Raw genomic sequence first — 28,000 nt, 5'->3', positions numbered from 1 at the left:
GAAAATTCCAACAGTAAATCGGTGCTAACAAAGCTCAAGTACCTGTTCCCACTCGGTAGCTCCATCTTTAGGGGAGGGAGGGGAGGATGATCTCTGGTGCAACTTGCAGTAATGACAGCATGTCAGTAGGTTGTTAATGTATATATAAAGAGGTGATTCCTTGGAGTGGTGGCTGAGTGTGCCCCAGAGAGTCCTTTTCAGTAAGTTTGCACAGTTAAGTTGGTGTCTTTCCAGAGGCAGAGCTTCCTGTCGAAATACAACACTCTTCCAGTCTAATGCACAAGTGGTAGCTGGAGAGTACTGAGTGTCCAAATATATAGACCTGCATAGGACAGGGACAAGTCATTAAGGTGGAGTGGGATGCCAGAAGTGTTCAGGATAGAATGGCTTTTACTTTAATTTAGTACTGATCTTGAGCTGCACAAGGTTTCATGTTCTGGGGAGAAAAATCTTTCCCTCGTGGCTGGTGCATCACTTTACAGAGAATCTGTCTCCCTTTACTGCTTTCTTACATGCTTTCCTGCCCCTGGAAGCATGCTTTTAGTTATAGCTTCACTATTGTTGAATTACCTAGCACCAGCATATTGTGAAATTTTATTATTAGTCTAATCTGAAAATAAAATTTTAAGTATGCTAACAGAATTAATTCCCTTTCTCCCTCCCGATTCCCCTACTGTCAAGAACATGTTCACCAGTACTGTGAAGAGCAGGGGAAAAAAATCATGTCTCTGATTACTGAAGTTGCTTTGACAATTTATGTTTTCACAATCGTATTTCTATTTGTAACATTGTTACTAACACTTAGCGATTACTCCGGTTCCCTGCACCTTAATCAAATGCATATTGTCATGTATATATTGAATTTACTGGATTGCCTTCCCTCCCAAGTAATACTGCTCCATGATTGTTATATTATAAAGAGAGCCTGGTTTTATCCTTCTGTCTTATAGTAGCTTTATTAAAAGAATGGGGAAAGAAGACCAAGGCTGGTTTTCATTATATTAGGAATGTTAAGATCCATTCCCTTCAGAACAAGGGGAGAAGAGGTTTCCAAAGCCATGGTACACCCATGATGGAAAAGGCTGTGTCAGCACCTCCCTGTATGCAAAGGGAGTTTTCAGTTCTTGCGTCTTAAAGATAAAATACTACCATAGCAGCACAGAATGAAAGAGGCAGCAATGGAGTCCTAAACCATTAATGGCTTTATTGGTTGAGCTGTACTTACGTGACATATGGCACACTGCAGAATACAGGTGTCTGAGGATCTCAGTAAAACTAATTTTCCACAAGCAGACGTTTGAGTTCTGCAACACCTTTAGTTTGTACCACTCGTAGTGAGCTGCTGGCAGGTTAGGGAGAATCTAGAGTTAGACAAAGCTGATTTGAGAAAGTGCTGTTTTAATTCCCTTACAAAAGCTGTTCCACAATGCAAATAATATCAATGGGGTTAGGTTCACGTAGCCTCATTTTAGAAATCAGTGTAGCAAAATGATAAAAGTGTAGAAAATTCAGAAATTTAAGAGCATCATTATGTGTTCTTCTTCAATTATACTGTGAGCCTTGGTTTAGCAATAATGCAGGAATATATTTTAATTTTAAAGAACACACAAGATAAAGGAAATTAACATAAGTCCTTAATTTATTTAGTATGGTCTTTAACGTGGTACAGTTTTATCAAGACTGAGAAGGAAGAGCCATTTCTGAAATACAGTGGGAAATTGTTCCTTGAAACTTAATTCTTCTGTTGTGTTGATAGTGTAGTATGTTTGGGAGTAGTTCTGGGCAATGCTACTCTTATAAAGGCCAGGAGAGAGAGACTGGAAACTATGCCCCATCCCTAGTTTCTTTGCTTTGCTAAGCAGTGGGGAACACTGATAAGTCCAGGTAAGATCTTTGAGATTTTGGAAGTATTCAATCTACTTTTAATCCCTGTCTCTACTTCAGGTTGTGTATGAAGAGTAACACTGAAAACTTTTTTCCATATCATACTTGAGGAATGTAAGAAGTCATATTTATTTGAGCTGTAATCATATTCCTAAACAATTTTGTTTTTTATCTCTTAGTGCTGGCCCCAAAGGTGACAACATCTATGAATGGAGATCAACTATTCTAGGACCTCCAGGTTCAGTCTATGAGGGAGGTGTTTTCTTCCTTGACATCACATTTACACCAGAATATCCTTTCAAGCCTCCAAAGGTAAGAGACCTGTAGCTGATGCCTTAAGTCATGAATGCTCAACTGACCGTTGAGTAAAATGCAGTGTTAATGGAATGCAGTCCATTTGGAAGCCATTCTTTTTAAGAACAAACTTAAGCCCATTTCAAACATTACACAGGTTTCTATTAGCTAATGTTAACAGCTTTTCAAGTCCTCTTGATCGTTATTTTGGACCTTGTTTTCTTTTTTCTCTACTTCTATTCATAAGAGGTCCAAAGCAATTAGTGCAAGCATTGGGACAGGACTGGGAAATTAAGAAGTAAATAAATTTGAGGAGAGGAGAAAGGCTACAAATACTTGTTTCTCAAACCACTTGGGTACTGTAAGCATAAGTTACGTGTGTTTTGGCCACTAAGGTAATATTTAATTAGTCCGTTTAGTTGGACACTTGTTCACCTATTTGTACAGTAACAAACTTTCTGTAGGTGTATTATATTTGTGAAGCTCTTACCTTCCCGTGTGTTTGTGTTCCAGTGTTATAAGGCAAATACCAGTGGAAGTGAATGTTATCTTGTGGTTCCAATACTTGGCCATGGGAAGAGTGTTAGGTTACCAGAAGAGGTGGTTGTGTATACACTCAGTGTTTGCCTTGTATCTGAAAGCATTTATGTACATGTTTAACTTTCTGCTTAAAAGTTGTTTGATTCATGAGATAAATGCCGACAACTGCCCCATCTTCAGACTTTGGTCTAGTCTGCAGTAGAAAGGATTTGTCATAGTTCAGGCCATCAGTCCATCTCAGCAGAGACAATACTAATTGGTCATGCAAGACAAATCAATACAAGCTTGCCAAATTAAAGAAACTTTTTTTACTGTTTTTCCTAGCATAACTTGAGGGTTTCTGATAGTATCAACAGGACCTTAAATTCCACCCCTAAGATAGGACTCTGATTCACAAGCATCATGGTCTACCTTGGGGCATGTCTAGTGCTTTCCTACTGACATCTGTCTATCCCTTTTTGGAGATTCTCTGGCATCACGGATGGTTCTCTTGGGTTAGAACTTAATTTAGTTTAGAATAGTTTCTCTTTTTTTTTTCATTAGTTTGCATTGAATAATTTATTGTCCAACCAACTATATGCAGTTTATTATGTCATGAGCCCAGTACGCATTTAAAGAGGAAGCTTTTTCATTCCCATGTGTGCTTTGTTACACCTTTGCTTTCTGTGCCGCAGGTCAGAAGCATTTATCACCCCAGGCTTATCCAGACTCATTGCAGAATCATGAAATGGTTTGGGTTGGAAGGGACCTTAAAGATCATCTAATTCCAGCCTCCTTGCCATGGGAAGGGATGTCTTCCACTAAACCAGGTTGCTCAAAGCTCCATCCAACATGGCCTTGAACACTTACAGGGATGGAGCATCCACAGCTTCTCTGGGCAACCTGTTCCAGTGCCTCACCACCCTCACAGTAAAGATATTCCTCCCAGTATCGAATCTAAATGTACCTTTTTAATTTTAAAACTGTCACTCCCTTTCTCTACCCTTATAAAAAGTCCCTCTCCAGCTCTCTTTTAGGCCCTCTTTAGGTACTGGAAGGCTGCTCTAAGGTCTCCATGTAGCCTTCTCCAGGCTGAAAAAACCCAACTCTCTCAGCCTGTCTTCATAGGAGAGGTGCTTCAGCGCTCTTGATTGTCTTCATGGCCCTCCTCTGGATTCACTCCAACAGGTTCACATGCTTCTCATGTTGGGGGCCCCAGAGCTAGATGCAGTACTCTAGATGGGGTCTCACGAGTGCTTGAGATTGCCCCAAGACAGTTACAGGACCTTGCACATGACCTTCTTAAACTTCTTGAGTTTTGTGTGTTTGAGCTTGTCCAGGAGCTACTTGTTCAGGTCTCTTTGCCTTCTCTGGCAGGTGGACCCCATCAGTGCCCAGCAGACAAGGTTTCTCAAAGCAAGTCCCATGGTCTGAGTAGCCAAACACCCAGCTGGAGCATCACTCCTGTAACCATTTGTTGATTCGCCAGATGCAACTGGCCCTTTTGAACCCTTTCCCTTTGACCAGGAGGACTGATAAAAAAACTAACCAGTTCTTTCCTGTTGCTCCCAGGGCTCTGTAATCCTTCTTGACACTGCCAAGGCTGCTCCTGGCTGTATCACTGGTGCCCAGGTGAAACAGCAGCAGTGGGCGATGGCCAGTGGACTGTACAGGGCCTGGAAGCCTGTCTGTGACATCCCTGTTATGAGCCTCTGGTGAGCAGCACATCTCTCTAGAGAGTACATCAGGTCTGCACACGGGTGCCTCTGCACCTCTTCAAAGACTCTCCTACTACTGGCACCTGATGCCTTCTCTTAGTTGCGCTGGTTGTTACGCAGGGAGTGGATGGGGCTCCCTTACCCGGTTCCATGTCTTTCCTGATGTCATGGGTCTTTCCTCTCCAATCTCAGAGCAGCAAAGCAATTCTGCAGAGGCACGTCAGGCTTTGAGGGGAAGTCTCTTCCTTCTGCAGGTCCTTGCTGTGGCAAGCTTCATTCTTCTGCATTATTGGCCCCCCTCCCTTCCCTGTGTGCTGATGGGAATGCTTCTGGCTGCTTGGCTGCCCACTGTGGGTCCACTGCAGACTGAGCCTGGAACCAGCTGTCCAACTCCTGCTCAGCAGCCCTGATGCCACACAGCCTTCTCACTACCTCCTACAGCTCAACCACCTGCTGCAGGAGGTCCTTCACCTGGGCACACCTTTTGCAGGCAGATCTGCTGCCTGTCCTGCCCCAGGAGAAAGGTCTCAGCACTGCCTTGAGCCTGAGGTGTGCACTGCAGCCTCTGCCTTCAGCAGCTGCATCGGGATGGAAGCATCTGCCACTGCAGACAGTGCAGACACCCCAGGCAGAGCTGCAGCCTTTGCTCTCTGAGTGCCCACATTCTGCCTTGAGGGTCAGGTAGGATCTCTTACAGGACCATATTGTAACTACTGGCGATATGGAGACAGCCTTATATGCCGAGTTCCCTGATGCAGAACTAAATATACAGTTATGTCATACAAGCTCAGCCGTGCTTTCTGCTCTGTGCTTCTGACAGGAATCTCTTTATCTTTGGATCTAAACCCTCACCCAGATGAAAAGAAGGGTGGGATTAAAAAAACAAACAAGCACCACTTAATGAGGCTTTAAAAGACTAGTTTAGTGGCCATTCACTGTATTGTAGCAGTCTCATTTAAATGGAGTCTTTCATCTAGCAAAGTCCAAGTTGGTTTACAAACCACCTATATGTATGGAAATAAAATATAGCTTCAGTCACATTGAGATGGGATATAGGAGAAAGCATAGTGATGCTCTAATAGAAGATACTTGTGCTACATGAGTACTTCAGGTTTAAACAAAGAGCCTTTCTTCGCTGCTTCTGTGTTAACATCTACACTAGTGTTAATAAATGGTAATGTGGAAAATATAATTATCCTATTGCTCTTGCTTTAGTCCTGCTATTTTGTTGTTTTCAGATTGTCCCTTGTAGTGACCAGTAAATACTGTTTGTGGGTCATCTTGAAGTGCTAGGCTAATCTAATTACCATAGCCCTCCTTTATATGTCTTTTAGGGCAAAAAATAAAGAAACAGCTGGTTGAAACAAAACCCAGTGTATGACTTCGATGATAAGCACTAGCAGAGCAGTAATTTTAGAATAGAGTAGAATGTCATTTTAAAAGCCTGAAAGAATGTAATTTTAAAAGCCTAAAAGCTCTGAAAAGATTAAACTCTCTAAAGAAAGAGGACTAGTTTCACTTGAATCTTCCTTGGTAAGCCTTGTAAAATCAGTGGAATAAAACCTCTACTGCCTCCTTGAGTCTTTGAGGACAGTTCCTCCTGTGGGCTGCCCGGTGGTGAAGTGCCTGTAGTTAAACACATTTCACAACCTGAAAATGAAATGTCATTAAAGGATCTACTTTCTTAAATAAAGCAAGATGAAAATGGTCATCCTGGCAGGCTTCCAAGCCCTTAGGAATATGCACGAGAGAAGGTGTTGAGGTGTAACCACTGTTGACAACTGCTGTGTGGCTGATGAGCATCCTAGAATGTGTGATAAAGGTGCAGCCTTTGAGGACTGGGTCTAGCTCCAGCTGAGAGTTTGATTCAGTATGTTGGTACAAACATTTTTGGAGAGTCAGAGGACTGTGCTGAAGGTGATATTAACAGATTCCTGGAAGGATATAAAGAGGGACTGCACTACTGTAACTTGAGGGTGGAGAAATGAAAGGTCTTAAAATTTGACTTGGAAATACATTGCATAATACAAGGAACTTCAGTGGGAGAAATCTGATACAGGGACAGATACTCTCTTTCATGTCCTAAATATGTATAATGGAGTTCTTTTGCATGTATTGAGCATTCCATATACCACTTTGAAGATTTTAGTGTTAATCTGTTCTCTACTTTTTATGTTTTCTCATTTTGTGTGGTGTTCTGGTTTTGCCTATGTCTGAGATAGCAATTGAATTGGGCACGTGCTGGGTGGGCCTGGATTTAGGAGAATCCAATAAACAAGTATAATTAGAATTTAAGAGTTCAGTACTTGTACTATTACAATGGACATTTTCCCAAGAGTTATATTATAGTTGGATTAGATTTCATTTACTGAGGTGAAAACAGTAGCTTGTGTTGACCTGGTGTGTGTGCTTTGATCATTTGTATTAATAACCTCTAACCACTTCCTTCTACCCACTCCTATTCTGCTACTTGTGTAAATTAACCTCTGCTATCACTTCAGGGTAAGGTCGAGAATAGCTTCTTTTATGTCTTTTCAAAAGCTGTGCTTAACTCTTTGTAGTTACTGCATTAATGTAATCTCAGGTGGGACATTTCCAAAGGATTGTTCAGTTGCACTATATTTTTCTGCTATTCTACATGCTGTTCTCTTTACTACCTTCTAAGTAGCTCAGTTTCTTTTGATTTTGGTCTTAATCTGCTAGGTTTATATGACTTTTTTCCCCTTTAAGGTGTAATGAACATTTACTTTAAATATTTTTGTTTGTTTTCAAGAGGGCCTCCAATTTCTCACCCTCTTCCAGCTCCATTTGGGTTCCCTGCATTGCTGACTTTTGTACCATCAGCAAAAATTGTAAATGGCAAACAGCTGGACTACATGTTTCTAACACGATCCCAGTTCTGACTTGCTGCTTTAAGTGAAAACAAATTTAGATTTTTCCCACAGTGTTTTGGTAGAGCTCCTCTAGCTGGAGAAAACTGCTTTTGGTGCCATGGATATATCCCTTAAGAATTATATCTTACGGTGTGTTAAAGAACCAGCATGTTCTGCCAATATATGGGAGTCCCTTCTTTTATTTTTGCTTTCCCCTCCTTCATGAATAATAATTAAAAAGTAAGTCTTACTTTTAAAGGCAAACAGGATTCATGTTTTGCTCTCAGTTATCAGTCAACTGGACTGAGAGACTGCCTACAGAGTATTCAGCTTTTGTGCTGAGCATCAGGATTAACAACTTTCTGTCTTTACAGATTAGAACTGTTGACCTCTGGTAATTTGGTCCTTATTGTATCTACTTGGAAATACTCCATGCTTCCCCTTCTGGAAGTGTTTAATCTGTCAAAATTCTTACTTCGTTTACATTTAGAGTCTTCTTGGAAGGAGACCAAGGATGCAGGTCAAGTAGAGAAACACTGAGCAAGCACTGGGGCTGGGCTGAGGCTGCTTGGCAACCCAGGGCAGAGCCGTCACCAGCAACTGCAAATGCCACAAACTTCTGGTTTGCCCTGAACAGTGTGGGTTGGGGCAAGTACCGCAGAGGCAGGTCCGCCCTCTGCTCAGGCTGATGCACGTGGACTTCCACATGACTGTAGGGAGTAATTAGTGCTTTTCCTCTGAAGATTAGATGATCTGGGAAACAAAGGTCACTTTGGTTTCTTGTCTGCTATTATGCCTCTAAGGTTCCCTAGGTAGAAAGCAGCAGGGGTTCTTGGTTTTGGAGTGGCAGCTTGTTGCAGAAGGTGTGGGAGGATGACACATCTCTGCTCTCTTTCAGTCATTTTGCTATTCCCACCCATAATGTGCTAACGTGCAGGGATTCGGGGTTTCCTTCGCTTCCTGTTTTAATCCAAAATCCAGGAAGCTCACAAGAAACAAAGTGTGCAGTGTGGGTGTCTCCTGTGTGACAAGTAACCGCTTTTGCAAATCCAGAAATAGCCAGTGTGCTCTGTGCATTGGGAGCATTCTTGATAACACTGCATGGATTCAGTGCACAGGGACACGGCGGGCACCAGGGTTTTGTAGCTGTGTCACCTCACCCTGTGTCTGCTTCCCATACCGGTGAGAGCGAGGGTCACAGGCAAAATTTTTGCATCAGAAAGGCAGTAGAAAAAATGAAGGTTGACTGGCAAGTTTTATGTGTGGGCTGGTCTCATGTCGAGGTGAAGCACTAGTGTGTTCTTGTTACCCCGCAGGCTTACCAAGTGTGTTTTGTAAATACCCCCATGACCTTTAAACAAACCATAAAATTTGCGGGTGTGGGTGTGGATAGCTGACAAATTTTGAGGATTTAGGGCATGAACCCACCAGCCTTTATTCATCCACATAATCCTAATCCATGTAAGTTCCACCAAATTTGTTGTTGCTGTTCATGCAGTAAGTCAGAGTAAGGCCTCTCTACGGGTCACATTGTGTTCTTCTGAAGCTGGCTCATGGTGCTTTTGTTTCGCTTTCGGGTAACTTCTGTGGCAAGCTGTCTCGCTCAGTCACGTCTCCCAGATTTGAAAATAGGAGAATCCAACTAATTTACCCTATCGCTGAGCTCTTAAAAGTGATGAAAGCTGTGATTCCAAGTGCCCTGGCCTGTCTGGGGGATTTTACAAGTCCTTGGGAGCCCAGCAGGAGAAAAATGCAGGTGTTAAAGCCCTGGGCCCCTTTGCCACTGCGAGCAAAAACACAAAAGGTAATTAAAAAAAAATTAACCCCCCCCACATACTGGGTTTTGCGATGGCCGTGGAAGTTGGCTCCTGAGACTGTTACTCATTTTTAATTTAAATCAGGCTCTTTTTGGTTTCCACCGCGAGAGGGCGGCGGCGGCCCGGGGAGCTCGGCGGTGGGTCAGCCCGGGGCCGCTGCTTCGCTCTCTCACGTTGTACCGCCTGTCCCTGCGGTACGGGTGCTCATAACCCTCTCTTGCAGGTAACATTCCGGACAAGGATCTACCACTGTAACATTAACAGCCAAGGCGTCATCTGCCTGGACATTTTAAAAGACAACTGGAGTCCAGCATTAACCATTTCTAAAGTTCTTCTCTCCATCTGCTCCCTCCTCACAGACTGCAACCCAGGTAAGTTCCCTGCATGGCCATGCAGGCTGCCTGCCACCTTGCACCTCTCCTGGCATCCAAATATTACATGGCCCTCATCTCACCCTGATGGCTTCAGCCAGCATGGCTCCAGCCTCCAGAGCAGCAGGTTTCCCTCTCCAGGGCAGCCAGAAAAGCTGCCCAAACAGCCTGCTGTTCACAGCTCCTCAGGCTGACCCAAGAGGAAAGCAGCGGTCCTCCTCGTGCACATGAAAACTTCTTCCTCTTCCAAACCCACCCTGGGTTTGGGTAAGGGTTGAACACTCTTTGCTGGTCTGTAGGGTCACAGTGATTCAGTAATGGAACTGGGAGAGCCACAAACACAGTTCTGAAAACAGGGGATTAGCCTCTTACTTTCCATCATCCATTTAAAACCAGTGACCAACTATACCACAAGTAATTGTCACAGCTGCTCTAACCCACCCACTATCCACACCAAGGAATGTGTCTTGGTTTTCAAAGTCAATTTTACAGGTTGTATTTTTATATATCTGAAAATCAGAGAAACACCAGATTTCACACTGTGTTATATATGCTGAACTTATTGGAACCTCTTCTTGAGATCTGATCTTTCCTAGAAGGCAGGTTTATATTGATACAAAGACATTTAGCAATGCTTTTAGAGGGAATAAAATAAACCTGAAATGCATGAATTGGTGAAAGTTATCAGTAATGCAAATTATGACTGATTATTGTCTCTTAAACTCCTTAAAACTTTGTTGACATTTCACTCTATTGAGTTATAGATTAGTACATCACCATAAATACACAAAATCAGGGAGGATACAGACCATCAATTCAGTATGTTTAGATTGTTACAGTGAACTTTACCTTGTATTAAATTCACAGTTCAGCTTTATTTTAAAGTTTTTATTTGGTAACTTGTCTAAAATAAGCAGTGTATTTCCTTTTCAGCTGACCCCCTGGTTGGAAGCATTGCCACTCAGTATATGACTAACAGAGCAGAGCATGACAGAATGGCCAGACAATGGACCAAAAGATACGCTACATAAATTGGATTTTCGTCAAACTCTTACATTATTCGTCTGTGATGGAAAGAGCTGCTTATGAATTTGAAGGGGTGGGAGGAGGGAGGGTGCTGGTAAAGAGTAGGGTATTTCTATAACAGATTTTATTCAGTCTTTTATTTCCTAAGATTTTGTTGTTGTAACTTAAGGTATCTTGCTACAGTAGACAGCTAGGATTGGGAATAGCATACTTTAAGACTGTAATTAGTTCAGCAATATTAGCTCACATATAGTACCGAGAAGAATGTAAACTTCTTAGACTTCTTTGGTTTTCAGTTTGCTTGCAATATGTAAAAGATTAAAACAGCTTAATTTTGTACAGGTACATAGGTTGACGTTTATGTAAAAGTCCTTTCAAGACTCTACACACTGTTTTTGCTTTTTGTTTGTTTTGGGTTTGGGGGATTTATTTTGTTCTGGGTTGGTTTTGTTTTGGGGGTTTTGTTTTGTAAAAAGATGTCAGCATTGTTTTCCCCTATGGGAGGTCACATTGGTATTTAACAAATCCTTTTTAAAGACTGTCATCTCATGATCTGTGATATGGAGAGGTGGATATATGGCCTCATATATGAAAGGAGAAGTAGTTAATGTATTATTTTATAAGCCAATCTATCTTTGTGAAAAGAATAAAGGGTTTAATCAGGATTTATGGTAACCTGTAGTGAAATACCTTAAGCTGTTTAACTGTAAGGTGTGGAATAGGAGTCACTCAGTGGATTGGTTGTATGTTGTGGGCTACTTAAGTCTGCATTTGTTACTGTGCTAATAAAAAGATGTTTAAAAAAAAAAAAAAGAAAATATTTCTGCTTAGTCCCTTGCTTTCCCATTTTGCCAGAATGGTGTCTCCCAGTGCTCTTTGATGATTACAGTATGGTTAAGGCAAGGGAGATCTGCAGGTGAGTGTACTGACTGCTGCTATTTTGGGAACACAGTTCTAGACAACCATACAATGAATGACAGCGTAAGACCTTCGCAGCTGTTCACTGTCTAAGTGTTGTGCAGGGACATGGCCATGAGGAGGTAACATACCACAGAATCCATGATAGTTACTTTTTAGCATTGCCTCTTCAGGAGTGGCATGTTTTGTGAAAGTACAACTGGAAAAGTGTAAGCAATCTAGAAGGGAAAGAGGCAGGAGGTAAAAGGAAGAAAAAAATATCTTGATGCTTTTCTGATGGAGTGGTCTTTGGACTTGGAAGAGGAGAAGGAATCGTGTCCTGGTAAGCTAGCAGGAGACACTGTAAAGGAGACTTAATCTGTAGATCTTTTAACTACCTATAAAGATTATCTCCTAGAGACATGGTGTTTACATTGAGGTGTGTAGCAACAGGGCAGTTAGTTGTGGATATGGCATCTCAGACCACTCCCTTAAGGTAAAGGCCGGAAGCAGATTCATTTTCACATGGCGAGTACTTCACCTTGTGAAATTCTTCTGGGTGCCACATGGCCATCTGCACTCTCAGATTTGGGTTGCTACTTTAAAATAAATTCCATATATATTTTATTTACATACTTCTCTTCCTATCTAGATACAGAGCCAATCTAACTTGCTCCAAAGTAAGCTGTTAATTAGAGGTGCCCTTTTCTTTGCTGGGTGGCTGTGGGTAGTAGTGCCTTAGCCTCATTAGCTGAACTGCAGTCTTTTGACACAGTGTATGTTTAGGTGTATGAGTCCCCTCAGCTGTTTGGCTGTTTGGTATATAGCTTCATCACACCAGGAGCATCTCTGGTCATCTTTCTCTCCTCTCCTTTACTGAGTAAAGATGTAAATGGTTAAATCTCAGTAGGTTTTTGCCAGCTTCTTGCTTTGTGCTACCAGGACATGCCAAATTAACTGTTGTAGCTGGTGAGGGTGACTGATCTGTACAGTGGGTATTCAGCAGGATAGAGGTTTAAGAAGAACAGAGAAAGATAGTACAATTTACTAATTTATTTTTCTTCTTTTTAACAATTTTTCCCCATTAGCTCATGAAGGGACTCTAGCTTTGCAGAAGGTAAGTGATCCCAGTGACCTAGAACAGGGTTTGAGTCAGTGGAACAGTAAGAACAGAATATGTGTTCTGCCCTTTAAACTACTCTGTACTTTACTTATTAACCCTATGCAAAACTGTACTACAGCAAGTTTCATTTTCACTCAGTACCAGCCACTGTATGTACATTGTTTGCAGAGGAGACACTATGTTTGCCATAGCTTGTCAATAAAATACTATGGTATTTAGAATAGATTATTTGAGTGCTTAAAAAGCATCAGAGTAAGCTTATGAAAGAAAACAGTGGGTGGTAGTTTTTTATGTGAATGCATTGAATGATCTAAACTCATTTCTAGTGAATTAACCAGATCAAAGATAACGTGTTTGCCTTTACATAACCTATTTGAAAAAATGGCCTTAGTCACTTGGAAGATCCTTTTTGTCTTGCTTGTCTTAAAATATTGTCAAGTCCAGGAAGTCCAGGGGAGCAGGTAAGCAAGCTACACTTCCACTGCACAGCTCTGGCAGCCTACAGGTGACATCAGTCTTGGCAGTAGAATTGGCACTGAGTCTGCGGCGTGCAGAGCTGGACAGGAACCAGTCATCTCCATTCCTTCCATCTCCACACGTTTTAAGTTAATTCTGACTTGTCAACCTGTACTCCCTTTGCTCAAGAGTGAGCTTCAGTGATGATGTGATGTTAGTAGATGTCTTCACATATTTTGATTCATCCAAAGCTGATTCAAGTCCCTTCTAGAAGAAGGATTCTGCAGAGCTGAAGAAGGGGAACGTGACCCATTCCTTGGTAAGAGGTTGCAGCAAGGAGGTGAACCGCTGCTGCTCTGAAGTCACCTCTACTTCCCAAGCGTGCAGGCAGATATGGAGTCTTCTGGGCAGGGAGAAGCCTGGAGTACACGTGTGTTCAGTAGGAAATGAGTGAGTAGTGGGTGTTGTCCTGCAGAATCACTGGGGACAATGACTATTACTAGCCAGGTTGGAGGAGGTCATGCTGTAGTGCTTACTCAGCTGCAGTGTTGCAATGGAAACAATTGTATGTTTCTAGCAGGGCAGTGCAGGAGCTTGCTCATTCATAATTGCTCTCTTATCTTACTCCTTGGCCACAGCAATCCAAACCATATTGAGCAAAGCACATAAACAGTTTCGTCTACCTTTATTATAATGGTAGGGATACCTGCTTCGTTTTTAGTGAAGTGTACTGCTGCTCTGACATCAGTAATGCTGACAGACTTTATTAACCAGTATTCAGGAAGAGCAATACTATAAGCTTAATTGTGATCATTAAGCACACTATTTAGCAGTTATGATATGACACTGCAAATATTGCTTGTGGTTTTGCTGATTCACAGTGGAATTCTCAGTATTTGTTCAAAACAGCAGTGAAAAATGCAGGAACTGGGTATTTAGGTTCACTCCCTCTCCCTGCTCTTGTCTTCAAATATAAAGAAAAGGTAGCATCTTTTAGTACAGGAGGTTGTTAAGATGCCAAAAACTGGCCACTGTCTCTGGGAACAGTTGCTCATTCTGTCCCTCTATATATATCCCCTTTTGTTAACTTTACTGACAGGCTGACCTAGGACAGCAGATTCCTGCACCACAGGTTTACCTTTACCAGCACTGAGTCAACACAGCACATCCAGTTGTGCTCCTGCTGCTGGACAATGTGCAGTATAATAAGTCCAAACCCATTTTGGTACAGGTATTTCTGGGTGTTTTCCATGAGGATAGTCCCAAAAGGCAGCCCCCTACACTCCCTAGCCCACTCTCGCAGAGCAGTACAGCACTTTGTACCAGTTATTATCTGGCCTGTAGCTTCGTACAGGGGGTGGATTGCTGCAGCTTGGCTGAGCAGCCGGGTGGGAGTGTTATGCAATGCACTAAGCAGAGCCCAGGCAGTACCTCCTGCATACAAAATTGCTCTGTATAATTTCTCAGTACAATTATCACCTATGTGACTGTGACTGATTTGTACTGGACATGCTGGAACAAACCCACATACAGCTATCTTGTCCGTCGGGTTGCAGTTAAATTAAGGAGTGCTCTGAGAGCTTTTCTGGTTTGTGCAAATGAGTTCTTGAGCTGGAAGCACTGATTGCCAGACTTTGCTGATGAGCTTCATGTCAGGGTAGATCTGGTCTAGTATTTCCCAGAAGATGTGAGGGGTGTTTTTGTATGATTTTGTTGGTTTTTTTTCCTTCCAGACACTAGCATAATATCAGTGGCTAAATCTGGTAATCATTTCTCCTTCCCCATACCCTTCTCCTGCAACAAGACACTGACCTCAGCCTTCTGCAGCATCAGTATGCTTTTTGGCCCTATTTAAGGTCAAGGTAAAAGAACTACTGCCATTTCAAACATACTGTCTCTCCAAATTGCTTTATTGCAGCTAATACTATTTGTGACTAGAGGCTACAGATCTGCAAGGCCATTGCTTAATGGTAAGCTTGTTGATTTGTCCCTCAACATGGCTGCATCCAGGCATAGTAAAAGCCCCTGACAGAGAGGTGTCCATCTATCCCTTCTGTCTTCATAACCCTTGTTGCAAGATAACTGCTCTCATGAAGAGCTTTTTTAGGTTTTTACCACCAGCGACTTTTTCAAGCCAAGTCTGTGAGAAGAAAGGATACCTCTTAGCTATAATCTTGCTGATTTTATTGCTGAATGAGATTATTGCTTTAAGTGAAACTGCAAGAAGCAAATGGCACAAAAAGGACTTAGACTGTGACCTGGCAGCAGGAGACAATACTAGGCTAGCCTAGTTATCACAGTTATTCCCTTTGCTCTTCCTTCCAGGCAAGGGAAATGTTGATTTGTTCTGGGACTGGGACAGTTTGCTAGCTAAGAAGGTGAAGGGTTCAAGCAGTGTTTTTCGATCTGTCACAGTCACTTCCCACAGTCTCACCTTCTCAGCCCTTGCCCATTGCTGTGCTGCTTCTGTTTCCACTTGCCTTTGGTCCAGGAGGTCAGTTTTGTTTCCCAAGACAATAACTGTTACCTGCAAACCAAACAAGAAGGGTGAGCTTTATACCAAAACCATCCACCTGTCACAATCCTTTTAAACAGCAGGCAAGTAGCTACACAGTTCAGACCTGTCCTTTAACTTAGCCCTGGCACAAGGTAAGTTGCATGTAGATTGGAAGATCAGGGTCTGGGATTTGAATTAGCCTCATCTACTTGTGGGTTGGGAGCTTGTTTTCATCATAGGATATGCAGGACTTCCCCCTTCTCCCCACCCTGCTCCCCCCACCAATTGCTTGGAAGGGAAACAATACCAGAGAGATCCAAAGTTAAACAGCCTGATTCTCCACTTACTTGGCAATTGAGCTGTCCTAGGCAAATGATAAGAGCATGACATCTGAGTAGGTCAGAGCAGCAGATGCTTGAGAGATGAAAAAATGCACGGCAGCAGAGAAAGCCTGGACCCCACAGCTGTGGATTTTGCCCTGTTTGTTTCTTTTCCAAGCCCCAGCCCACAATATAAATAAAGCCAACCGTGCCAGTGGCCCAGGCAGGCTGGGCTGCTGGGCCCCTCTCCCAGCCCGGCCCGCTGGCTGTCCCGCCCCAGGCACCAAGAGCCACCAGAGGGACCGAAGCAGGGACAGTCTGCTGAAAGGGGCAGATAAGCACCAGCACTGTCCTCTGGGAAGCAGTTTCAAGAGCAGCTGGTTATTAGCCAAGTAGAGCAGCACAGTGGTATCAAGTCAGATTCATAGCTGTAAGGATCCACCAAGTGACTTCTGTATGACTGAGACAGTACAGGGTGGCTGAGCCCAGTAGGTATATGCAGCCTTCCCAGTATTTCAGTTCTAGGAAGTGCTGAAAGTAGTGCTGGACATGTGAAGTTACTGCTCCTCCTTATTTTAAGCTAACCATTGTCTAAAAATGTTTTACCAGCATCAGCTCTTAGGGGAAACCATGCCTACATGTACAGTTCAAGGTCCTCAGTCAGACTCTGGTCTCATCTCTACACTAGTGGTTTGACAGAGATCAAGTCATAAAGTCCTCTCTTACTGATGATTTGTTGGTTTTGCTGTGGCCACACCTGCTTGCTCTTTCCTGTTCATCAGGCTAACGCCAGGATGTCTTCTGTTTCTTTCCAGCTAGAGCCGTTTGTCCTGTTCCTGTGAGGTCTGTGAGGTTCCTTTCTTTTCTACAGCAGTCCAGGGTGTTTGAAAAAATGCTGTTTGGGGTTTTTTTTCCCCTCTGTGAAGGCTTTGAAAGAAGCTATAACCTTCATGTGCATTTATCACATGCTCCAACTGAATTTATCTATGGGTAAGCCCTGTCAGTATAACAGACACAACCTCTATGTAGTGTAAAATTTGGCCAGACTTTAAGCGTGCTGGAGAACCCCTACCAGCAGCAGAGACAAGGAACCAGCCATCAGTGCTTTCTGTCATCTACCACACAACAGAGGACTGTGCCGCTCAACAAGTTGAAGTTCTACCAGCTCAGAAGCACATACATTCCTAATTCAGTTAAGGATTCATTCTATCAGAGCCCAAAGTTTAAGTCATAGAATAATTAATCCACTGATTACCAGCTATCTTAAGATAGGACTCCTGATTTCACCTTCTGTGCTTCAAAGCCTACTTTATATGGATTAGAAATCATAGGAATGAAACTAATTTATCCATTTTATTGTGGGCACCACTCTATTGACTACGTTATCCTCAGTCAAAATCACAAAAGGATAAGCAAACTGTCTGTTTTCTAAAATACCTACATGCAATGAGAGAGAAGTTCTGACAGGTAACACAGAACAGCAGGATGCAGATCCTGTTGGAGCTGTGACTCCCTCTCCTCATTACAACATGCTGTAGAGTAACAAATCAGGGCCCTCACAAAACACAGCACCTGGGAAAAATTTCCTGCTTGTCCACCTTTCCTTGCCCTGCAGGGGACTTATGATTGACTCCTGTATCCCTGATATACGTGACAGTCTGCAGCTCACACCAGCCCTACCAGCTAACATACCTCTCCTGTGACTGCACATTTGTTCTGCTGTCAAACTTGAGCCTGCCTTCCTCTACCACCCTGTGTGCTGTCAGTACAAAACAAGTAACATTCTTGGAAAGTCTCTCCCTACCATTATCCAATTAATTCTTCATGCACTTTTTTTTTCCCCAAACAGCATAAAACAGGCATTTGGAAAGCTGTAGGCCAAAGACTTTTAGCAGAGAAAACTACTTGAGAATATAAAGATATTGCAGGAAAAGCCATAATGCTAATGCCACATGCAAGTTATATTTGTTTAGCTAAGCTGGAACACTGTCAGCTGAAAACACTAGCTGCTTTCTAAGGGAAAATAGAGCAGTCATTTCACACAATTGAATTGATTCAATATGGTTGTTAAAATACATTAAAGCTGCTTTGCCAATTGACTAATGTCTGGGAGACCCATTGTCAATTACACTAGTTTGCAAGCCATCAAGTACATGAATACAAAACAAACAAAGATAATGCCCTTCGCTATATTATTCCATGCACTTGACTTCCCCTGTACAATATCTAAGAAAACATATGAGCTGCACTGCTGTAGACCATATGTTTTATTAGTCATAAGTGTCCTGGCTGGTGCATTCAGCTGACTGAATTTTAGCTCTATTAGAGGAAATAAGGAAGGGAAAACAAAAAGCATTCTTTTGAATGACCTGCATGGCATGTGAATGAGACTTCTCCACCATGAGAAAGCTTCCTTTTGCTGGGTTGCCCAAGGCTGTGGGTACATTCGTTTTCCTTTGTATGTGAGTTTTACAGAAACAAAATCTATTCTTTGCCATCTTAACTTCCTATCACTGATACAGCATTTAGCCAACCATGCATTTACCTCCTTTTTGTCCCTAAAGACATCGATCTCCTTTTTGAGCAGTTCAACTCTTTGGAAGGCTTCAAGGCTGGTCACAGCATACACCAGAACAAAGCCATCAGCAACAGAGAAATAGTGTTTAGGCAATTCTACACCCTCCTGCAGACCTCTGGTGTCATAAAGCCGTAACTGTTCCTTCACGCCTCGGTCTGTCTCCACCGATGCCAAATACACGTCTTCCATTGTGGCACCCTCTTCTAAGCCTGTTTGAAAACAAGCAGGAAAGTTCAACTGCTATAGGTAAAGCACCACTATAATAATTATTTGCAGGACAGCAGAATTTTACCCCATAACAGCTTTCAGTGCATGTTTTCTTGTGTGACTTGACCTGGAGTCAGCCTTTCCTGGTATTCCCATGGAGGGTTGTATTCATAGATGACCACACTAGCTGTTTCCACTAGCATCACTGTAAATACAACCACCTAATATATAAGCACATGATTATGCCTGTAAAATTAATCTATACAACATGCACATTCAGAACAGGATAAGATGTGTGTTCTCCCTCCAGGTTTTCCAAACTCCAACCACCCAGTGTAGCAGTTCTGTGCCAAACATGCTGCAAAAGGGCCTGCCCAAACATACCCTTTTGGAAGAACAGCTGAGAAACACCAGATAGCAAGTACTAACATCATAAGCCTACTTCTTTGCTGCATAATGAGCTGGGTCACACTGCAGAAGCAGCAGCCAAAGGAATAATTCTGGGAATGAATGTGCATTGGTGGTACATCTAACTAACAAGTGAAACCAAGCCAGAAAGGGAAGGGGATGTTTGCATACAAAAAAAGTTGCATATTCTATTTACTCAAATGCACAGTGAGCTTTTTCCATCCCTTAGGGATTTAAAATGACTCAGATTTGCTAATAGGAGCAAGTTCATTTACTGCAAGGTAAGAGCATGCACAATGTAATAAGCTTTGATATGTGTATCACCTGTTCCATGGTGACTGTCTGCATACTGGCCCTCCTTCCCTCCTCCTCTACTCCTAGTAAATGTGAGGTAATTCAAGGCAGCTTGCTTTGAATTAATTTAAACGATTTTTTTTCCCAAGACAAACCCAGAAACACATAAATCACCTTAGCTTTGTGTTTCTCCTGGATGCAGGTGCATAAGGCTACAGGTCCAAACATCCTATGTATAGTGTAGCTGGGCCCCTTTCAGAGTTGATTTTAAATATTCATATATACCCTCTGCAATCCATGTTTTTGCCTCCACTGCACTCCTATATACAATTGTTTGCTGTTGCAGGGCTACAGTAATGAGTCCTGCATTACTCTCTTTGTCTGCCAAAAAGGGACCATTTTAGTGCATTGTTTAAGGAAACACGAGGGATTATCTGGCCTGTGAAAATAAGGATTTTGCTATATTCAATGACACTATTCAAAATACTTCACATTGACAAAGAAGCTAAAGCATTCCACCCACGCTGATGGTTTCCCATGATGTATGCAGCATTCCTGTGCAGGAAAGTGGCACAAGCTGTTCTTTTTGCCCCTCTCTGCGCAGTCTTTATAGATTAAACTCTTATTAGGTTTCCAATGATTTAATTTATCTCGCCTCCAAATATAGCCTACTAATGTGTGGGAGCAAAACTAAGAACAGAAGATCAAAACAAAGGTTAATAAAAAAAGGAAGCACAAACGCATTCTGTATGGTTGTAGAATGTGTTATAGGGGTATTTTTAAAGACTGAGGTAGTAATGGAGCCCTTTCTGGATATAGCACTGTTGTATAGACATAGCACTATGTTCTTGTTCTGCCTCATTGCATTGTACAGACAGGTCAAGGAAATCAGTAAATACAGCTTTGGCAAGAAGGAATGAACCATAAGTACCTAAGTTTTCTTTTTAGAAAGCAATGAATAATGTTGTACAGTTTTTTGTCATCTAAATGCTGCACTGTAATTCAATGACATCTAATATATCCACGTTATCCTGTGGCAATCTCTTCCCAATGGCATTAAAAGCAGCAGTGAAAATTGTGTCTTTAACATCCTATTTGAAAATGAAGAGGAGAATTTAAGATCTGGGATTTAACTCAGCAGAATAGAACAACAAATTTTGATATGAAATAGGGGGGCCTCTTAGGAGGGAGTTGGAATTTATGTACCAGTATCAGATTCCAGAGGTGAAATGTGCACTGGGGGAGGCAGTATATGCAAGTAATTTCCTAAGTAAACACAGATAATTTTTAGAAATACCTGTGCCACCTTATTCAAGGCCTTGCTTGTAAAGCCCAGACCACGTATTATCCACATCTTACTGACAATGATATTTACACTTCTTGTTAGTACCGTCCCATTCAAACACTTTCCTGGTATCCATTCAAATATGGTCCAGGCAAGTTGTTTTAAGACCAATTGTGTCAGTGTCCTAGAAAGGTGCTGGCACCATCCAATCCTCCCTGCCACAAGAACCCTGGTTCTCCTTTCCTTCACTGGCATCCCCAGGCACACTCCCACCTTTGCTACCTGGGTGGGCAAGAGCAGCTTGTGCTGGGAAGTTACCGCCCTGCAGACTGCTGCCAGCTTGAGTAGATTTTCTTTGGAGGAGAGCACTACAGTGAGCCACCTTTCGGGTTCAGAAGTTACAGGGGTGAAGGGGAACTGACAAGACAGTGCACAATCTCATGCTTTCTTTGAAAACTAAAGGTATAAAAAAGTTAGGAAGGGGAAGGAGGAATAGACAGGAGTGATGCCATTCTCCAAGGTCTACTTAGCTGGTGCAAATCTTAGGAGAGGCAGAAGGGTCTTTGTCTATGTTACCAACTGCTGACACAGAGGAACTGCAAGGGGAAGCCTCAGTCATAAATTGGATGGTGTTCAAACCTCTGTGGTTTCCCAATGAGGTAAAGAAAAGGCTCAATATACTAATGAATACTGCACACTCAGACCTGGCATGGCAGATATATTGTAAATACAAAAGTAAATCAAAATTTCAAGATGGATGGAATTTCATAAGTTCACAATTGAATCTTGAACATAATGCAGTGCAAATTTTGAGTCTTCTTAAGCATTTTTGAAGATCTATGTAATCTCTTTTTCCCTTTTTCTGGAGGAATTCAGCAAAGAGCTTCTAAAGCCTGCTATTTCTTATGTTTGCAAACTGCAGGATAAGGGGCTTTGCTTACTTAGGTCTCAAATGACAGTCTATCAGAGGATCCCTGACTCAGAGAAGAGCTGAGCAGATCTCAGAAGGAGCTGGTCTATTTAGATTTAGCTGCTAACAAGTAGCCAAGTTGTGACCCTCGGTTGCATACATTCAGCTCTATTTTCATCTTTCTAAAATGCAAAGCTGACTGCACCTCTATCATGAGGTAGTTTTAATTTAAGAAGCAAATATGTAAAAAGGTGTCTCTGGCCATGGAAAGGGAATTGGAAGGAGATGATCTTTAAGGTCCCTTCTAACCCAAACCATTCTATGATTCTATGAATGCATAATTAGGTTAATTAGCCTCCACATCTTATGATCTGTATAAGCCAAAACCCCAATCCCTCCAGCTCGACCAAGTGAGGCAAATTCTCTCATTATGGGTTCTACCACAGTAATATATGGTGTTTTCATTCCTATTTAGTAAGAGGATCTGAAGTAGCTGCTTGTGAATAACCTGGCCATACCAGCTATTTACACAGCCAGGAGGCAGAGATAAATGTTCTATAGGAAGAGCTCTCATCTCCTTCTGTTGAGCTGATAAGCTTTACCATAGGTTTTGAGGTAAAAGCAGAAGGAAGACTCCTTTCTGCACCATCACTGAACAGGGACACTGTTTAAGGAAAAATAACTATCCTTTTTACAGATATGTCCCATGCCAAAGTTAAGGCAACAACTCTCCTGTTAGTCTAGTCAAGAGAGGTCAGGCCAAGCAGTGCCACATACCACAGGTATTTAGTGGGACAATCTTCTACCTCTAAGATGATCAAGTCCAACTGTTAACCCAGCATTGCTAAGCCCACTACTAAATCGTGTCCCCAAGTGCCACGCCTATGTGTTTTTTGAACACTTCCAGGGATGGTGATTCCATCACTTCCCTGGGCAGCCTGTTCCAATGCCTGACCACCCTTTTAGTGAAGAAATTTTTCCTAATATCAAATCTAAACCTCCCCTGGCATTAATTGAGGCCATTTCCTCTTGTCTTGTTGCTTGTTACTTGGGAGAGACCCAACTCCCACCTGCTCCAACCTCCTTTCATGAAGTTGTAGAGAGTGATAAAGTTCCCCCTAAGCCTCCTTTTCTCCAGGCTAAACAACCCTCAGTTGCTCCTCATGAGACTTGTGCTCCAGACCCTTCACCAGCTCTGTTGTCCTTCTCTGGACCCACTCCATCACCTCAATGTCCTTCTTGTTGTGAGGGGCCGAAAACTGAACACAGGATTTGAGTTGTGGCCTCATCAGTGCCAAGTACAGGGCGACAATCACTGCCCTGGTGCTGCTGGCCACACTATTTCTGACACAAGCCAGGATGCCATTGGCCTTCTTGGCCCCCTGGGCACACTGCTGTGCATTTATAGGTATCATACACATACGTGCAATTCTTAACAACTATTCGTCCTGACCTATGGCAATATAGTCTCTACATGACGCAAAGCTAAATCTGCACCCATTTCAAACATCTCCTTTTAGGTTTTCTTCTGATTCCTTGTATTAGTTTAGCAAGAGAGTCTGCCATGCAATAACATTATTTTATGTGGCTCCGAGAGCATCTCCCATCTTTTTGCCCTCTCTCTTCCCATCCTGGGGCACAAGGCAAACAGTTTCTCTTGCAGTTTAAAGCCTAGCACAATATCCAGTACCACACATTGTTGCTCACATGCTACAGAGTTATTCCTCCCTCCTGAGTACTTTTTCCTCTTTGACCTCAAGTAATCCTAGTGCCTTTGCAAGAGTGTTAGCTGCTGACCATGTGAGCAACAGTGACACTTTGGGACTTCATCGGTGACAAGCCAGGGAGACTTAAAGTTGCACATTTTTCTAGGTAAAGAAACACAGTGCAACTGGGTTCACAGCAACATCACCGAGCACACAGCCAGGAGCATGGGCTCAAAGCCAAGGGCTTTACATAGCAGCGTTAAACCTCCAAGGACTCCAATCACTTCTCTGACAGCAGCTGTGTCTCCACTCTTTTTACAGGAAAGTCAACAGGAGGCACATGAGCACTGACATAGACACATGGTTGATTTACAGCCAGGAGGAACCTCTCGTGTCAATGGCTGTGACACTTCAGAGAATGGCACCAGACCTTGTGCTCTGAGCCTCCAACTAAGTTCAGGCATGCCTCTTGTCACTTGGGAGGAGGATGTGCATGCCATCAAAATGGAAAGACTCCATGCATTGGCTCAGCAGTCCTCCCCACGGCTCCCCAGCCCTCAGACCAGCCACGGAGCTGCTCCTGACGTCAGTCAGGAAGCACAGGTTTTGAAACAGCTTGTGTCCATGTTGCCATGCCCGATGAGCTGCCTTGTTGGTTGGCTCTGAACAGACAGGCTTTCAGCAAACACACTAGTCTTTTTTGCCTCCTGCCAAAAAGGCCAGAAGCCAGAATGTACATGTCAGCTTTCTGGAGCTCGCAAGCTTTAGGAAATGAGCATCATGACCCAGTAATCATGTTTCAAGCTTGGAAGGGCCACCCCTGCAATGGTAGCACCAGTAGTGGGTCTGTGCAGTTTAAAGCAGCTCAGCTAAGAAGCACTCAAAGACTCACCATTCCTCAAACTCTGTCCTTGCTCAGTGAGACCCTCACAGTAGTGTCCTGCCTCTGCAGTTTGAGGGCTAAATCAGTACAGAGTGGAAGAAGAGTTGAAGATCTTATGAGAACCATTTTCACCAGCCCATACTTCAGGCACCCTCTGCCACAACTGCCCATGTACTGAGGAAGAGGCAGGGAGGATGGTGACCACTCAGGAGGACTGCCAAAACCACCAATTTACCAGTCCACCCCCCAAAATGTACCTGATGGCCCACACGAGTGACATCAAAACTACTGAGCCACAGTCTCTCATCCTTTGGTGCTGCAGTGGCTCCATAATGAGCCCTCTCCACATCTTGATCTTGACCCTACTATTTGCCCCCTTCTCTGAATGTCTTGGGAATAAGATTTGACCAAAATCATAGAAACCAGGAGATTACCTTCTTCTTTCTCCCCAGCTGCTCCCTCTCTTTCTGATAATTCCAAAAAATAAGAGACTAGCTGCAGGAAAGGAAAACTGATCTTTTCAAGATGCGGTGGGTGGAGGTCTGCATTTCTAAATGGCCAAGATGGAGCAGAGCATTTGGGAGCGACAGAGGGACACCCACAGCTAAACCCCAGGCACAAGGTCTCCCTCCGGTTATGTCAGCCAGTATCCATGACGTTGTATAATCATGTACATGGCTGGCTCCATAAATAGCTCCTCTGATCAGCAACACCCGAATATCCTTCCTGCCTGGGTTGCTAATAGGAGGCAGGAATTAATGCAAGGCAATACGATTTAAGTAACGTGGCCTTGCTCATGCTGCTCGGGTGTCCCTGACAATCGCCCAGCCCAACACAGAGGAGAGGCAGGTTGGTAGCACAGGGAAAAACCTTCAGCCTCCAGGTTTTGCAACCTTCACGTTGAAAACTACACGGGGCTACGTGCATAGCACTCGGTAGGATGCTGGAAACAGATGTTGCTGCAACATTAGAGGAAATCCTCCTTTTAAACACGGGTATTAGCACGCAGTTCTGTATCACGCTTTGCCAGCAAATTCCTCCCATCCACGCATTTTAAAGGTGCAGTGCTGCAAAGCACCATTCTAGAAATCCTGGTGTATACGCAGTAACTTATACCAAGGTCTAATTTAACAACTCAAGAAAAAGATACATAGTGACTAGGCATCTTCTGTCAAAACCCTGGTGCCACCACCCCTTGTTTCTGGGAGAGGCAGGAATAATTTGTCAGCTTAATGAACATTGCCCTTCCTCTCAAAGCCAAGTCATGTGGAAACAGAGGGAAACATGCCGGTTTTGCCTTTGTTCCCTTTCTTTTGTGCACAGCAAATCTCAAACATCCCCTGCTCCACTGTCAAGTCTATTTTCCACAGGAGGATTTCTTTGAGAGCTGAGACACTTGGCCTTCAAAGTTCAGCACAGAATGTGGAACCTAAAGCTTAGCTGTTTTTCTTGCCAGAGCTTTGATTAAATGTTAGCCAAAACCAAGCAAAATAAAGCTTTAAGAAGATGAAACAAAAGTCTAAACAGTGTCTCCACTCATCATGTGACATCTATTTATTTTTCAGGCATCTATGGCGTCCTTCAGGGAACGAGATATTTCTTATGTAAATAGGCAGCAAGCACATCACCTACTTTCTGTGTTTGTTTCTTTTTGAACATTCACGTGTTTTATAACTGGGAACATCACGGAAAGGGTTCTTCTCCAAGGGTCTTTTAAAAATCTGCCAGTAAGTGACTATAAATTTCAAGAACTGCCCAGAGATGCAACAAAACCGCATGAATTTTCTCCTTCACTTCAGTGCAGTTCTCTTTCACCTCAGTTACTGGTGTTTTGGGGCCCACACAGAACAAAACACTGGAAAAGGAAACAACCTCCCCCCAAAAGTAAAAACGTCTCACCAACAGTATGCTTTCCATAGAGAAGCTGCTCCAAAATCGCAGTCTTTCCCACTGAGGCCATTCCACAAACCACCACTTTGTAGCCCTTTCCCATCTTTCCCGAGGGAGCAGAGTCGGCAGGCGAGCCCTGTGCAGACACAGGAGGCTGTTAGCCTGGCAGGGCGGCAGGGATCGGCTCCCGGCGGGAGCAGAGCCCACGGAAAGCGAGAGGCAAAGCGCGAAGCAGCGGGTGACTCGGAGGCACAGCTCCCTCCCAGGCGCTCGCCAGAGACTGATATTTTTAGGACTCGAGTTTCCTCCCACACCATTTTTTAAGGTTTTTAGGCTGCTGCCAGTGGTGCTGATGCCTGCCTGCAGCCTCGACACTTGTCCTGTCAGGCTCAGGGAGGCTGCGAGTGATTAAGTGTGGAAGGCCCCGGGGGCAGGGGCTGTGTTTGTTGGCATGTGCCTAACACTGTGTTATTGGGCTGCCTGGTTTTGCAGTGGGCCTGATGGTATCTGATGGTACCAGGATGGTTCTGGAAATGCAAGAAAATGGTGGTTCCCTCCCTTTTATTTCACCCACAGAAAGTTTATAGCTTTTATAGACTAGGACCTACAAAACAGGAGTGTTAAAGGCAGAAGTATGGAAAGCAAATGCAGAAGCAGGTTTTTGCAGTCTGCTTTACATCAGTTTGGATGGGTGGGGACTGGTTTTAGCAGGAGGTGTCCAGCAGCTGAGGCAGTTCCCTCCGCCAGTGAGCCATGGCAGGGCAGCAGGCCCGAACTCAGTTTGTTGTTTGCAGCCATTTGCCACAGAGAGAGATGAAGAGTACCTTTTTTTGGACCAGGAGGGGCTGGCGTTGTCCTGCTTCACTTCCGGTTTAACCAGGTAACACTTCACAAGCCAGGGTGCTCTGCAAAGCATACACTGAAAAACAGAAAGGTCACCCTGCAGCCACAGGCAGGAAGGAATTGCAGGCTGGGAAAGCCTAACTCATAGAAACATGGAATGGCTTGGGTTAGAGGGGAGATTAAAGATCCTCTCCTTCTAGCCCCCCTGCCATAGGCAGGGATGCCACCCATCAGACCAGGTCACTCAGTGACACTGCACACAGGAGGGATGGTAGCAGATTGATGGGTAAAGTCACAACCTTGGCCCCAGCCTGGGCTGCTCAAGCTCACCATGAGGGGGCTGCAGCTCTGGGGGCTCCCTGGTGCCCTCCTCCTTACCCCCCCACTGAAAAGGTTTTGGAGCTGGTTTTAGGGCTTTTTCAGCCCTTAGGGTTTATTATTTGGAATAGAATAGAATCATCAAGGTTGGAAGAGGCCTTCAAGACCATCCAGCCTAACCATCAATCCAGCACTACCCCTGTGACCCCCTAAACCACATTATCCAGATCCAGATGCCTCTTAAATACCTCCAGGGATGATGACTCCATCACCTCCCTGGGCAAACCATTCCAATGCCTGACCATCCTAACAGTGATTTTTTTTTTCTAATATCTAATCTGAATCTCCACTATCTCACCTTAAGGACATTTCCTCTGGTCCTCTCACTGAACCCCACCTCACTACAATCTCCTTTCAGGTAGTTGTAGAGAGCAATAAGGCCCCCGCTGAGCCTCTTCTTCTCGAGACTAAACAAACCCCAGCCGTTCCTCATAGTCGTATGAGTTCTTTAATTATTATTTTAGAGATTTTTTTTTTTAAGGCTTCTTTTCAGGATTTTGAGGGAAGTCCCGCCCCCCCCAATCCCTAACCAGGGGGGGAGAGTGGGGGGTGTTTCAGAGGATGTCTCATTTCGCCGAGCCCCTGCCCCAGGTCCGGCCCCGGTACGCGCCCCCGCCCTCAGCCCCCGAGCGCGCCCCCGGCCCCCGAGCGCGCGCGCACACCTGGGCAGAACCTCGCGCCGGGCCCATTGACCCGTGCGGGCCACGCCCCCTCGCTCCCATTGGCGGGCGCGGGGGGCCGGGCCGCGAGGGGCGGAGCGGGGCTCGCGGCACCTCTCCCCTGCGGGGACTGCATTACCCATGAGGCGCCGCGGCAGCCGCCG

At 43.8% G+C, this 28,000-nt stretch overlaps 2 protein-coding genes and 1 long non-coding RNA gene across 11 annotated transcripts in view; 2 read left to right on the top strand and 1 right to left on the bottom strand.

Annotated features, from left to right (window-relative positions):
- LOC127480348 (ubiquitin-conjugating enzyme E2 E1) overlaps positions 1-11,346 on the top strand; it is a 46,502-nt gene extending 35,156 nt beyond the window's left edge. For all 7 annotated transcript variants that reach the window (XM_051808429.1, XM_051808428.1, XM_051808425.1 and 4 more), the window contains 3 exons: positions 2,064-2,196; positions 9,329-9,476; positions 10,410-11,346. In XM_051808429.1, the coding sequence (XP_051664389.1) occupies positions 2,064-2,196; positions 9,329-9,476; positions 10,410-10,507 (379 nt within the window). In that variant the 3' untranslated portion in view covers positions 10,508-11,346. The remainder of the gene's footprint in view (positions 1-2,063; positions 2,197-9,328; positions 9,477-10,409) is intronic.
- On the bottom strand, positions 1-27,882 carry NKIRAS1 (NFKB inhibitor interacting Ras like 1). Of its 3 annotated transcripts, none has more exons than XM_051808433.1 (6): positions 27,840-27,882; positions 26,781-26,875; positions 25,966-26,092; positions 18,341-18,582; positions 15,413-15,505; positions 1-322 (listed from the first exon to the last, which is right to left on the bottom strand). In XM_051808433.1, the coding sequence occupies exons 3-6, from the start codon at positions 26,057-26,059 to the stop codon at positions 215-217; spliced, it is 537 nt and encodes a 178-aa protein (XP_051664393.1). In that variant the 5' UTR covers positions 26,060-26,092; positions 26,781-26,875; positions 27,840-27,882; the 3' UTR covers positions 1-214. The 3 variants fall into 3 exon arrangements, with proteins under 3 accessions (XP_051664393.1, XP_051664394.1, XP_051664395.1); XM_051808434.1 differs by lacking the exon at positions 1-322 and adding an exon at positions 12,433-15,118; XM_051808435.1 differs by lacking the exon at positions 1-322 and adding an exon at positions 12,433-13,397.
- Positions 18,545-25,514, top strand: LOC127480357 (uncharacterized). Its single transcript, XR_007907844.1, has 3 exons — positions 18,545-18,619; positions 18,891-19,001; positions 23,505-25,514. It is a non-coding gene; the product is annotated as an uncharacterized LOC127480357 (long non-coding RNA).
- Positions 27,883-28,000: the final 118 nt, after the last annotated feature.

The sequence above is a fragment of the Manacus candei genome, unplaced genomic scaffold, assembly GCF_025592945.1.
Source record: "Manacus candei isolate 608988 ecotype Guabito, Panama unplaced genomic scaffold, ASM2559294v1 h1tg000072l, whole genome shotgun sequence".
Taxonomy (NCBI): domain Eukaryota; kingdom Metazoa; phylum Chordata; class Aves; order Passeriformes; family Pipridae; genus Manacus; species Manacus candei.
This window is presented reverse-complemented; position numbering and strand designations above follow the sequence as displayed.

What these genes read in the sequence shown, in the direction of transcription:
- NKIRAS1 (XM_051808433.1), bottom strand. Translation starts at nt 26,059, where the DNA reads ATGGGAAAGGGCTACAAAGTGGTGGTTTGTGGAATGGCCTCAGTGGGA. An exon ending in CTATGGAAAGCATACTGTTG is followed by an intron (nt 18,583 to 25,965) that starts GTGAGACGTTTT and finishes GTTTTCAAACAG; the next exon opens with GCTTAGAAGAGGGTGCCACA. An exon ending in AATGGGCAAGGGCTGAGAAG is followed by an intron (nt 323 to 15,412) that starts GTGAGACTGTGG and finishes TGTCCTATGCAG; the next exon opens with GTCTATATATTTGGACACTC.